The sequence below is a fragment of the Curcuma longa genome, chromosome 1, assembly GCF_044706935.1.
Source record: "Curcuma longa cultivar G26 ecotype Majalengka, Jawa Barat chromosome 1, ITB_CL_G26_1.1, whole genome shotgun sequence".
NCBI classification, from domain to species: Eukaryota; Viridiplantae; Streptophyta; class Magnoliopsida; order Zingiberales; family Zingiberaceae; genus Curcuma; species Curcuma longa.
The window spans coordinates 24,003,872-24,016,482 of record NC_133861.1 but is presented as its reverse complement, the minus strand read 5'-3'; the positions used below and the strand labels follow the sequence as shown (position 1 = coordinate 24,016,482).

Below are 12,611 nucleotides of genomic sequence, written 5' to 3'. Positions count from 1 at the left end.
GAGAATTGACTTCTTTCTCCCCCACATGAGAAGAAGTAATTGTTGCCACTATAATATCAATATGATTTATTATTGTCTGTGTAACTTTTCTTTGTTGACTGATTCATTATTGGATCAACATATCCAGTTGACGATATAAACCATGACTTTTTAATATGTCAATGTATCCCTTTAAGTAGCATAGATATCTCTTTGAGTAAATACAATCATTCAGATAATTTAAGTATCCCTTCATGTGATTTAAATACCTCCACTACAACAAATTTAACTTTTCACAGCGCGCAATTAAGCTATCCACAACGCACATCGCGTGTTACATAACTCTAAGCTGTTGAAAGTTATAGTACATCCGCAGTGCGTGGGTCGCGCGTTGCGGAAAGGTGCATCCACAGCACGCAGGCCGCGCGCTGCGAAAAGGTGCATCCACAGCGCGTGGCTCGCGTGCTGCGGAAAGATGTACCTTTCCACAGCGCACGGCCCGTGTGCTGCGGATACACCTTTCCGCAGCACACAGCCCGCGCGCTGTGGATAATTATATTTTAAAATTACAATAGACCTATATACACAAATATATATAATACAAATATAAATAATTATAACATGCTCAAAGCTCTAACATTTATAATCCAACATACAAATATCAGATAACATCACTTTCATAATTATAAAATCAGAGCTCAAATATATCAAAGATAACCATCTATATTTAGTTAGACAAAACAATCCAAGTTCATGTTCATCTTTACTACAAACAATATATGGATTCGTCCAAATCAGTCAAACAAAACTATAAACATTGATGTCCAAGCTACTGTGCTTCCTATTGTATCCTCAAGAAAAAGCATTTCTTCATTTGGTCGAATTAGCTCCACCTTCTCCACTAAAACTCTATCAATTCAAACTTTCCAATAAGATCCACCAAGAGGAACGTGATGTACTTTTGCTTTTAGATCCATGGATGCAATTCAACCTTCTGCAACAGCTCCATCAACAGACCAATGAAGCAACTTACATTTAGCATTAACACTGATATCTCCAGCAGTCATTTTCTTTAGTTTTTGACTATATCACAATAAACAATAATTAATGATTAAACAAATTTTATAATAGAGCATGCTATAAATAATAAACGAAAGTATAATATTGTGTTAAGATAGTTACCTGAACTACAACATTGTTATCGCCACTAATATAATTTTCAACACAGCTTCCAATGTGAAGAAAAAGAATCTGAAGTAATTTAACCATATAACCCTCTGGTAATGGTCAAGTGAGTATCAACTGAAAGTTCTTTTAAATTCAAGTGAATAATTAGAAGATAGAAGGATTAGGCTATATTATAGTCATAGAGTTGGTTAGAACACTTCATGCAACCAACTCACTATTTTTAAAAAGCCACCTATGCATACACCTTAATAGGAGTTGAATCACCTCACATACTCTGTGAGAAACACAAAACACTAATATATGAAGAAAAAAGCATAAAATAAGATTGGATGATAGAATACACGAACTTTGCATGGTTGAAGGAAATTAGAAGAACAATAATTCAAAGAGAAAGACACACTATTGATTTAATCAAATTACTGATTCAAAAGTACTACAAATTCAAAGATGAAAATGTGGCACTTAGTTAACCAAGGTAAATTATGAAAAAGAGGGATATATGCACATACCCTTGCTTCAGTTTTTCTTCAAGCATATCACAAGCTGGTTTTGTGTATTAAAGAATATAAACAAACTAGAGACAAAATTACCAAGGGAAGAACTGTCAAGTAATTAAATTGTAAATAGCAAAATACAAAAAAAAATAGGAGTAAATTTGTATTACCACTAACCATTATTTCAAATCCCTGGAGCATATTAAATATGCCTGAGAAATAATCAGAATTCAGGATTCTCTGCTTCCACAATAAAATATACATTATCTCTTGACAACAAGAGATGAGCACAGTAGCTTTCAAGAGATTCTCTGCTTCCATATATCATCTGACAAATGTTACAAGCACCATTAACTAATGGTCAGAGTTCAAGTATATTGACCTGTTCAGAAATAAGTACCTCTACTAACTCCTCAACTGTACCTGATGTTTTATTTTCTAAAAGTTTCGCCCAAGCACACTCTAGAATTAATGGATCCTGTACAAAACAACCAAGTAGTTTTAAAGAAAAATACAAAGATTATATAATTGTAAAATCTTCTAACACTCACCAAGAGATCTTGAGCTTTCAGAATAAAATCAAAAATAGTTGCATGATCAAAATCTTCAGCTCCAGGTACTATGTATGTAACTTGCTGGGGCTTTATTGAGCAAATCACGCCATTCTACCTCTCACATTATACACTACAAACTACTCAGAAAGACGACAACAAAACTAACAAAGACAAACATGTATTAAGATAGCAATGATGTCCATAAATCATTACACCTTATTTAAAAAAAAAATATGCCCCCATCCACCCCTCCCCTACCCCAACCACCCAAGTTTTAGAATCATCAGAATAAGTTGTTATTAATAGAAAGATGGCATAGCATCATTTCATGGGAGTTGAAAATTTGCAAGTCAAGCTAAAACCTAGCTAGTCAACACTGTTGTTGATGCCTTAATCCCATACAACCCTAAAATATTCTTCAAAAATTTATATAAAAGAGACAACAATGAACAATGTAGATGAATAGAGTTCTTCCATTTTACCTCTTCTTCATTCTAACAAGGCGAAAAATACAGAGGCTTTTCCTTGGAGATCATGTCGGTGGGACCCCATCCAACGATGACGATGATGATAGTGGTAGCAACACGTACGTGATGAACAATCCTAATGTGATACAAAGTATCATCATCTCGACAAAAAGGCATAAAGAGTACTTGGCGACTCGTCTCTGCAGCCTCAAGGCCTCTTTGGTAATAGACAGGTCTTCCTGTAACTCTTCAACTTGTTTGCTGAGCATGATTGTGTTGGTGCCCCAGTTAGTTTTGATGTGATCAACCAGATTAAGTTAGGTCCTGCGTTATTCTAATCCCTTTGCTAAGTGTGCAGGAACTTAGGTACGGAGGAAGTCGAGCGTAAGACGTAGTGAACGAGAAGGGTTACGCGGGAAAGTGAGCCGACGGGCTCAGTGCAATCCGAGAGACGCGGAAGCTACGGAAGAGTACGCCGGTGGAGCGAGAAGGACGTGTGCGGCGTCCGAGGGACGAGAAGCCGGGAGGAAGCACGCTTGAAGGGCAAAAGGTCGCAGTCGGGTTCGGGTGAGCCTAACTCCGATTGGCCAGAAATCACCCAGAAGATCCACCTACAAAAAGTCAACTTAGTTGACTTTGACCAAGTTAACATTTGACTTGGACCAGGCTTGACCAAGTTGGAAGTTTGCATTTGCATTGGAGACTTTTTGCATGGTTTAATTGGGAAAAAAACAAAGCATGAACGTTGGATTAAAGAAAAGGATAAAGTTTATCCTTTTATCTCCCATCCATGTGAACGTTGCATGAACATTGCATGGCTTAAATCAATGCTTGTGATTTAAGGTTATCTTCGATCAATGGTTTGGATCGCATCAACTGATCAACGGCCAGGAGAAAGTTCATCTACAATCAACGATCTAGATCTATTCTCTTGGGCTATAAATAGATTTAGAGTTTTAGAGTTAAAGCATCAATTACTTTTGTAAATCTTCTCTCTAAGTCTCAGTGCTATAATTGTAAAGGCTTCTCCGCCTAAAGGAGTTTTTCATTGAGCATTCACTGCCTTGGAAGCAACGATCCAGTTGCAACCAAGTGTTTTATAAAAGACGAGTGTCATTATACTAAACCGTCTATTCACCCCCCTCTAGCCGGTCCAACCCGATCCTACAGATTGTTCTTGAAATTCTTCTGCATAAGCATCGCCTTTGATTGTTCTTCGGATTGGATGTTCTTCTCCTCGTAGAGAGCAATGTGATCTTCTGTTAGGACTCTCCAACTTTCAGTAGTTCTTTTCATTATCAGATATTGGATTTCTGCCTCAATCTTCTTTTCAAGAAGGTTTTCGAAACCCATCTCCATTTCCTTCCACTTCTCTTGGAGGATTGAGAACTCGGAGCTACTTGCGTCCTTGTTCGGAACTCCTCTGCTCTTCAAGGCAGCTTCAAGCTCGTTTAGCTTTAATTCTTTAGCCTTGGCATCAGCTATTGCTTCTCCTAATTTCCACTTCAGATGCTCTATCTTATGATTTAGTTCGACAGAATTGGCTTCAACATTTGTGTGGCTAACCCCTTCTCCATCTTCATATTGACTATCGTAATCATCAAATGTGTTGCCTTTCCTCAGTTCCTCAATTTTTTGGATTTCTGTGCAAATTTCACAAAACAAATCATTTGGTTGGTGACAAGATTTGCTAGAAAAAAAGACAAAGTAATATCGCCGTATACATCAATCAAGGCAAGAAATAACAGGTCTTCAAAACAAGCTATTTTTTTGTCATGTGGCTAAGCCGCAAAACAATTCATACAGTTCAGACTCGGAGAGTAATTTATCTAATGAAGTGTGTGTGTTCTGATAAGGGTGACTTAAAGGCCATTGCGATAAAGAATTGAGATGTCAGGATGTTGGATAGGTTGTGTCACATTTAGAAGATGGACAATATTATAAGAATCCAAATGAGTTACTGCTTTTGCCAGATAAATCCAGGGGTATCCTGGAGCTAAGAAAATGTTTAATCTTGGCCGTATGATCGATTTTTTCCCCCATTTGTTAAAACTGATAATAAGAACTACAAATGCATGCAAAGTCCATATCAAGAATATTAGACGGGATCAAGCATAAGAAAATATCAAACTTCAAATAATATTGCATATACATACAAGCAACATGAAAATCCAGACATGAAGTACACACATAATAAATAATCATCAAACTCCTTTTGAAATCTGTAACTAGATGGATGATTAACACATTGGAGCACAATCCCCGGTTATATTAAAGAAATTTACTCAATTAAGCAACAGAAACATAAAAGTAGTCTTCCCGTGTAAAATTTACTATCGACACTGCCAAAGCCTAGTGCAAGGATCAAAGTATTCTATGGGAAAATATAGGATGAGAAGAAACATTTTAAGCATTTAGTTCTTTGGCAAACGATCAACTGCAACTTGAAATGGAGAAAAAACTTTGTTGTTTTACATATGAATAAGATGAATGCCATCTACCTTACTCACACTATGGAATAAATATCTTTCACAAGTGTGAATATTTCTAAAAAGTTTTACATGCATATTTCTAAAAAGTTTTATGGATTTCTAGGTGTCTACTTGAAGTGCCAGTAATGGAGTGGCAGTGTTTGACACAATAATAGAAATAGTAGTTAAAGAGTAAAATGTCAAAGAATGTCAGTGAATTAAATGAGACTTAGGTAGTAAAACATATAGCAATTGAACTATAAATATGACTTTGTTAATAGTTGCATTTGCAAAGTATCATAAATAAATCCAAATCTCTAAATATGGCAACAATGGCTGAAGCCCAATTATTCTAAGGTCAAGCTAAGTTTTCGATGGATGCCGGCTCGCATCTTAAAGGTCAGAACAGAGATAAGCAAACATAACATAAAATAAAATAAAATAAGCAGTACTGATCATAAGTGCAAAGTTGTATAAAAGGCATACCCTTTTCTAGTGCTTCTTTTATTGTTTGAAGAGAATCAATTGACTCAAGAAAAATGGGATCAAGCTCTGGCCCTTGTTGGCCACTCGAATTTTTAGTATCATTCACCTCCCTGGACAGATCAGCATCCAAATATTTTTCTTGCCGCTGCAAGGGGAGTGACGGATGACCGGGAGGGCGGGCTGGCGAGGCTAGAGGAGAGCGAACGCGACCGGGAGAGCGAACACGGGCGGCCGGGAAAGCGAACGCGGGAGGCCAACAGAGCGCGGGCGGGCGGCAGACTGCGGGTGGGCGAGCACGGCGTCGGGAGCGCGAAGAACAGAGGGTGCGGCAAGCGGGAGAGCGAGTGCGGGCGGGCGGCCGGCAGAGTGCAGGCGGGCGAGCGCAGCGTCGGGAGTGCGAAGAACAGAGGGTGCGGCGCGACAAAAACCTAAAGCCAGATCTGTCCATGCGTGTTAAGTCGTGCGGCCAGATGGGAAAAGAAAGAATGTTTTTTTATCTATTTTTAACAGCGTATCACCTATTCGCGCTGTCAATGTTATTTTTTAATTCTTTTTTAACAGCACATAATTTTTGCACGCCGTAAAAGATACTATTCGCAGCGCACTGTTATTTGTGCGCTGTTAATTTTAAAATATAACATATTATCTGCAGCGCACATATTAGGTGCGCCGTAAAAATCATTATTAACAGCACACTATAATTGTGCGTCGTTAATGACGTGCTGCGGAAAATCAAATTTGTTGTAGTGCTCTTTGGATAGATATAATCTTTTAGATAGTTTAGGCATCCTTTTTGGTAGACTCACCTTTTTAGGTAGTTTTAGTATCCCTTTGGATAATGCAACTCCTTAGGCACTCCCTAGGGTACCACCTCTTTATGTAGTTTAACATATCTTTTTTGGTAGACTCACCTATTAGGCACGGTCTGCGAGAGTTGTTATTCGGTGGAGAGGCACGGCCGTGCCTATTAGGCATGACCTCGAAAGGGTATGGCTATGTGAAAGAAGCACGGTCGTGCCAGGTAGGCACGACCTTGCTTTATTTGATGCCAATCTCTGGAATTTCCTGCAAAGAACAAGAAAATTTATTACCAACTTACTAAAATAATAAAAAAATTATGCAATAAAAAAATAAACAAACATAAAAAGAAAACCCTTGAGTTGCCTCCCAAATAGTGTTTGTTTACGGTCTTTAGCTCGACCCCTTTATTCTTTAGTGTACAGAGCTTATTAGTTGACATCTCGTAACCGAGCCCTAGGTGGCACTTTATATTTTTACTTTTTTCATATGGCTTCCTTATTATCCCGGTCGGTACGGGTCCTTCCATCGGCAATGTGACAGATTGATACAATACTTTCTTCTTTTGCTGGATATCATCCAGCCTGCAGCAATGTTCTTTTTCTGGAATGTATGCATTTGAGTCAAGTGAGAGGTTGAACTCTACTTTTTTTTCTTCCCACTTGTAGGGATAATTTGTGATTTTTCACATCAATCTTTGCCCCAGCAGTGGCTAAAAATGGTCTCCCAAGATGATAGGAATTGACGGATCTTCCTCCATGTCAAGTACAACGAAGTTAGTTGGGATGGTGAATCCTCCAACTTCTACCGGCACATCCTCAACTATTTCCATAGGATATCTACATGAATGATCTGCTAGTTGGATGGCCATGATGGTAAGCTTAAGATCCGTGTATCTACATTTTGCACTTGTTGAGTAAGGGATGATACTGACGCTCGTTCCTAGATCACATAATGCTCTGCCAATTGAAATCGTACGTATCTTGCATGGGATGATAAAGCTCCCTAGATCCTTAAGTTTTGGAGAAAGTTTATTGTTTAAATTATTGCACTGACCTCCTCTGTTAGCGCTATAATATTCTTGGCCTAAGTTATATTCTTAGTAGATATAAGCCCCTTAATTTGTAGGGTCCCAAGGATGTTCACATCTCCACAATGGTATGATATTGTCCACTTTGAGCCTAAACCCTCATGGCTTTGTTCTTCGACTTTCCTCAAAAGGCCTCATACCAATGGAGATATCTTCCATCCTTTTAAACTCATGATCTTTTCCATGTGTTTTAGATGTGGGACTATGTTTGCACCCTTGCAACCCAACAATCCCCCCCTTAAACAAAGGACCACAAGTTCCCCTCAAATGGAAAGTCTCTATTTGATGTATGAATCCTCAACCCACCAGGACTTCCTGCCTCTCGGTCCACCTGACCTATTAGGACTTCCTGCCTAGTCGCAACTAGGACTTCTTATCCCTCGGTTCACCCGACCTACTAGGACTTCCTGCCTAGCCGCAACTAGGACTTCCTGCCCCTCGGTCCACTCGACCTATTAGGACTTCCTGCTTAGCCGTAACTAGGACTTCCTGTCTGGTGTCTGGTCCTCTTGATTTAGACACGGGAGTACCCACTTCCTTTGTTTAAGGTTCAATTCACATTGTTAGATCTGGATCATGGCTCTTCCGGTGGTTAGTCCGGTGAAGAGCGATCTTGTTCTGATACCACTTGTAGGGTCCCAAGGATGTCCACATCTCCACAATGATATGATATTGTCCACTTTGGACCTAAATCCTCATGGTTTTGTTCTTGGGCTCTCCCCAAAAGGCCTCATACCAATGGAGATATCTTCCATCCTTTTAAACCCATGATCTTTTCCATGTACTTTAGATGTGGGACTATATTTGCACCCTTGCAACCCAACATAATGAACTTAGCAAACTTAGGCATCTCGACAAGAGTGTCGAGAAGGGGAATGCCCAATGTGATGTCCTTGACTCTGTTATATAGTTTCTCAAACTTATCATCTTTTTGCTTGTACAGGAGCCTTTAAGAGAAAGGTATATTACACACTAATGTTTTATTTGGCGGTTCTTCAACAGGCGTAGCAGTCTCAACTTCCTCTAATTCATCTTCAATAATCAATGTAGTCCTAGGAGATTGCTTGGCAATAATCAGTGTAGTCCTAGGAGATTGATTGGCGGCTGGTGTACATGTAATACCCTCCAAAGGAGCAGTCACTTGAAGTTCCTTACCCTTCAAGGTCCCTTACCCTTCAAGGTATGTCCGCTCCTCAACTCAATTGCATTGCAATGCTCCATAGGGTTAAAATTTGATTTTCCTGGGAGTGCACCCCACTTGTCTAGATGATAGGGAAGAACTAAGTTGAGCTATTTAAGTTTCTTGCATCTTCAACCTCTTGTCATGGTCATTTAATTTTTCATTAATCTTACCCATGTCACCTTGAAGTTGAGAAAACATTTGTCGGCTCTTTATTATTTGTTCTTCCAACATTTTCAGAATTTTCTGGGTGTTTGACATCTCTTCATTTTGTTTCGTGCATTTTGATAGGATGACCCTTGATTGTTGCGATATGAGAAGTTTGAGTGATTCCTCCAACCCGGATTATAAGTGTTTGAGTACGGGTTATTCCTCTGATTAAATGTACCAATGGCGTCGCATTGTTCATATTGAGCAATCTGAGCCTGAAGTGCTCTCACTTGGCACATCTTCTTTGTATCACTAGAATCCCCACAAACCTCACATGATGAAGATACTGTATTAATCTTGCTTACATTCATATTATCAAATCTTTTATTGAGGGATTCCATCTATGCAGACAAATGAGTAAGAGTGTCAACTTCATACTTTCCAGGAGTTCTTAAATTGTTACCTCTCTCGTTAGCCCATTGATGATGGTTGAGAGCCACACTTTCAATTAATTCTTCGGCATCCGCTAAACTCTTATTCATCAATGCACCTCCAGCAGCGGAATCCAAATATACCTTTGTTTGATAATTGATTTCATTGTAAAAGGTGTGAATGATTAGCCACTTCTCCAATCCATGGTGTGGACATTATCTCAATATTCCTTTGAATCTGTCCCAATCTTCAAATAAGGATTCACCATCTAATTGCATGAAGCTTGATATCATATTCCTTATGTGAGTTGTCTTACTTGGGGGTAGAACTTGTTAAGAAAAACTTGTTCACATTGATCCCAAGTAGTAGTATCGTTTGGAGGTAAAGAGTAATACTAGGATTTCGCCCTATCTCTGAGTGAGAATCTGAATAACATGAGTCTGATAGCATTAAAACTGACCCCTTGGATTCTCATTGTGCTGCAATTATCTGAGAATATTTCCAAATGTAGTTGGGTCTTCGTTCGGTCCGCCTCCAAACTAATTTTATTGTATCATTGAAATAAATCCAGGTTTAATCTCAAAGTTATTTGCTTCAATGTTTGGTAAGGCGATGCAGGATGACGTTTCTCTCGCTTGAGATGTAGCATAGTCCTTCAAAGATTTACGAGCCATGATCTCTGGTGTATGTTCTTGAATGTCTAGTCTTTGAAAATGAAGCCTCCTTCGGTAAGTTCTTTTAATTTTTGAATCGAAAGGAAACTCCACTTGTTTGGATCTACACATGCACAACAAAAGAATATATTATTGTACTTCGTAGAAAAATTCTACAAAGAATTGTACCAATAGAAAGGAAAAAAAATTAAAAGAATTTAATGGAAGTAAGTTATGTGTAGAAAAGACTCTAAATGTGAAAGTCTAATGACAAACTGCGCACGATCCCCGACAACGGCGCCAAAAACTTGATAGGCTCCCGCAAGAATACGACTGTTGTCAAGTAATAAAAGATATCGAACCACAGGGACTGTGAAATTTAATCACTAAACTTTACATAAAGAGTTACGGAATCACAATTCAAGTTTTGATGATGGGGGAAGAAAGAGAAGTCAAGTACCTAAACCTTAATCGAAGAGAAATCAGCTAAATGACAGGATAGGGAAACAATCCTAGGATTTCGGATTGCTCGAGATTATGGTTGATGATCATGGATTCCTTACCATTCCTCAATGATTATACTACTGCAGAGATTCTAACTAAGATATCCAATCAGACATCATTAAGACCTTTCGGAATAATCATGACTCCTCTAATATTATGACTGCTAGTCCGAGATGATACCTAGATAGTCTGGCTCTATAGCTCTCCCACTGTCACCGGACACTCCAACAATACTACTGGTATCCTACTCTCTGTCACCGAGTACCCAATTAAGGACCTCTTCCTAGCAATCAATAACCGTTAGTTATCTCTCATGAGAATTCATTACAGTCCAAGAATCTCCTCGGAAAGTCCGGTTAAAAGTTCCCTTTTGTCACAAGACACCCCGGTTATATCATCAAATAAATGCACCCTCATCCATATGAAATCAAGTCATCACAAACATATCATCAAATAAATGCAAGGCACAGATCCATATAGAAAAGCATAATCAAATCCTTGAACATGGTAAATAGCAAATCCATAGATTACAATCATCTATTTACATCTCAATTCCTCCTACATCATAGAATCTAGAGGTCTACTTCATGACGGAGGAAATACAATACAAAGAAGAGAGAAAGTAGCACATCTTACTCCTAAATCTAAAAGAGAGAAAGGGCAAAAAACTTATCAATGAGTACGATCTTCCTTGACTTATAGTCTCCTCATCGACGGTGGATGGAAACGGTGGAGCAGTCCTCAACGGATGGATGGATGGTTGAAATCTTCTTTGAATAGCAACACAGTGTCCTTGATTCACCTCCAAGTGCTCCCCCCTTTTTCAGGGGGTTTTAAAGGGGTTTATATACCCCCAGATGCCACATGACCTTGCCTCATGGCACGACCCAAGAAGCACACCCCTGTCTTTCCGTCACACAGCCATGCCTAATAGGCATGGCCTTGAGCAGGTCTCCCACTGAAAAATAGGCACGATCGTACCTCATAGGCATAGCCCTAACGTGGATCTTCTTTGGAAGTGAGACACGACCGTGCCTTATTGGTACGACCCCAAGCTGGTTCATCCTGGAAAAGTGAGGCACGACTGTGCCTTGTAAGCACGGCTCTAGACTTGGTTGGCTCTGGTTGGGGGCATGACCATGCCTTCTAGGCATGACCCACAACAATTGATCTTTTGTAAGGAGGCACGGCTGTGTCTGGTGGACACGGCGGCTAGCTGGCTTGGCTCAGGCCATGAGACACGGTCGCGCCTTATAGGCACAACCCTATCTTGTTCTTTCTCAGTTTCACCTTATTTTACTTCAAATTCCATTCTGCAAATGCACAAATACGAGAGCAGACCTCCAAACAAGGAAATAGAGAAAATATATCTAATGTATGGATAAAGGATGTGGTAAACACAGAGTAACATCATGAAATACATAAAGATGTGCGATAAAAGCAGTAAAAATACATGTATACCCTACACACATCACAACAACAATGTACAATCGATTGATATGATAATACCAGTAGATTGGCATAGAGAAACCAATAAAATAGGTCAAGGTGGAGTCAAACCATGAATTTATTTGTGATTTTGATATCAGTCGATTGATGTACACATAGCAATTGACTGATGGAGTTAGACCATGAATCAATTTGTGATTTGACATTAGTCAATTATGAAACATGATGCAATTGACAGATAAAATCAAACCACAAATTTGGTTGAGATTTTTGGTTTAATCGATTGCATGGGTGAATAGTTGATTGATATGGTCAAATCATGAATTAGTTTGTGGTTTTGACATCAATTAATTGCTAGGATCATAACAATCGACTAATAATTTAAACCTCGAAGTTCATCATTGATCAAAAATATTTTAAGTTAATTAATACAGTCTATTGGTCAAAGTTCAAAGAATATAAAAAATTTGACAATCAATTGCACCAATCGATTAATCACTATCAATCAACTGATAAACATATATCAATCGATTGATATGCAATTTCAGATAGACAATAACTATTGATTCAAAATTTCATATCGATGTTCAACGGTCAACTAATCGCTAAATATAGAATGCAGTCAACTAATATGATGCAGGTAGTCCACTAATGCCTAAAGATTTATCAAGCAGTTATGCTCGTTTGAACATCATATAAAAGCTATTGAAAGCTTC

General features: G+C 38.7%; 1 protein-coding gene and 1 pseudogene across 1 annotated transcript; one reads left to right on the top strand and one right to left on the bottom strand.

The window, feature by feature from the left end:
* Window positions 1–1,884: 1,884 nt before the first annotated feature.
* Window positions 1,885–6,087, bottom strand: LOC141826585 (WPP domain-interacting protein 2-like). Its single transcript, XM_074713847.1, has 5 exons — window positions 5,640–6,087; window positions 3,851–4,325; window positions 2,763–2,943; window positions 2,062–2,139; window positions 1,885–1,989 (listed from the first exon to the last, which is right to left on the bottom strand). Exons 1-5 carry the CDS (start codon window positions 6,085–6,087, stop codon window positions 1,885–1,887), a joined length of 1,287 nt encoding a protein of 428 aa, XP_074569948.1.
* A 3,400-nt stretch (window positions 6,088–9,487) lies between these two features.
* On the top strand, window positions 9,488–9,597 carry LOC141814591 (small nucleolar RNA R71; annotated as a pseudogene).
* The last annotated feature ends 3,014 nt before the right edge of the window (window positions 9,598–12,611 follow it).

Coding starts and splice junctions, on each gene's coding strand:
- LOC141826585 (XM_074713847.1), bottom strand. CDS start 6,087: ATGGACAGATCTGGCTTTAGGTTTTTGTCGCGCCGCACCCTCTGTTCT. Junction 4,326..5,639: donor AAAAGAAGCACTAGAAAAGG/GTATGCCTTTTA, acceptor AAATTTGCACAG/AAATCCAAAAAATTGAGGAA. Junction 1,990..2,061: donor CAGTTGAGGAGTTAGTAGAG/GTACTTATTTCT, acceptor AACATTTGTCAG/ATGATATATGGAAGCAGAGA.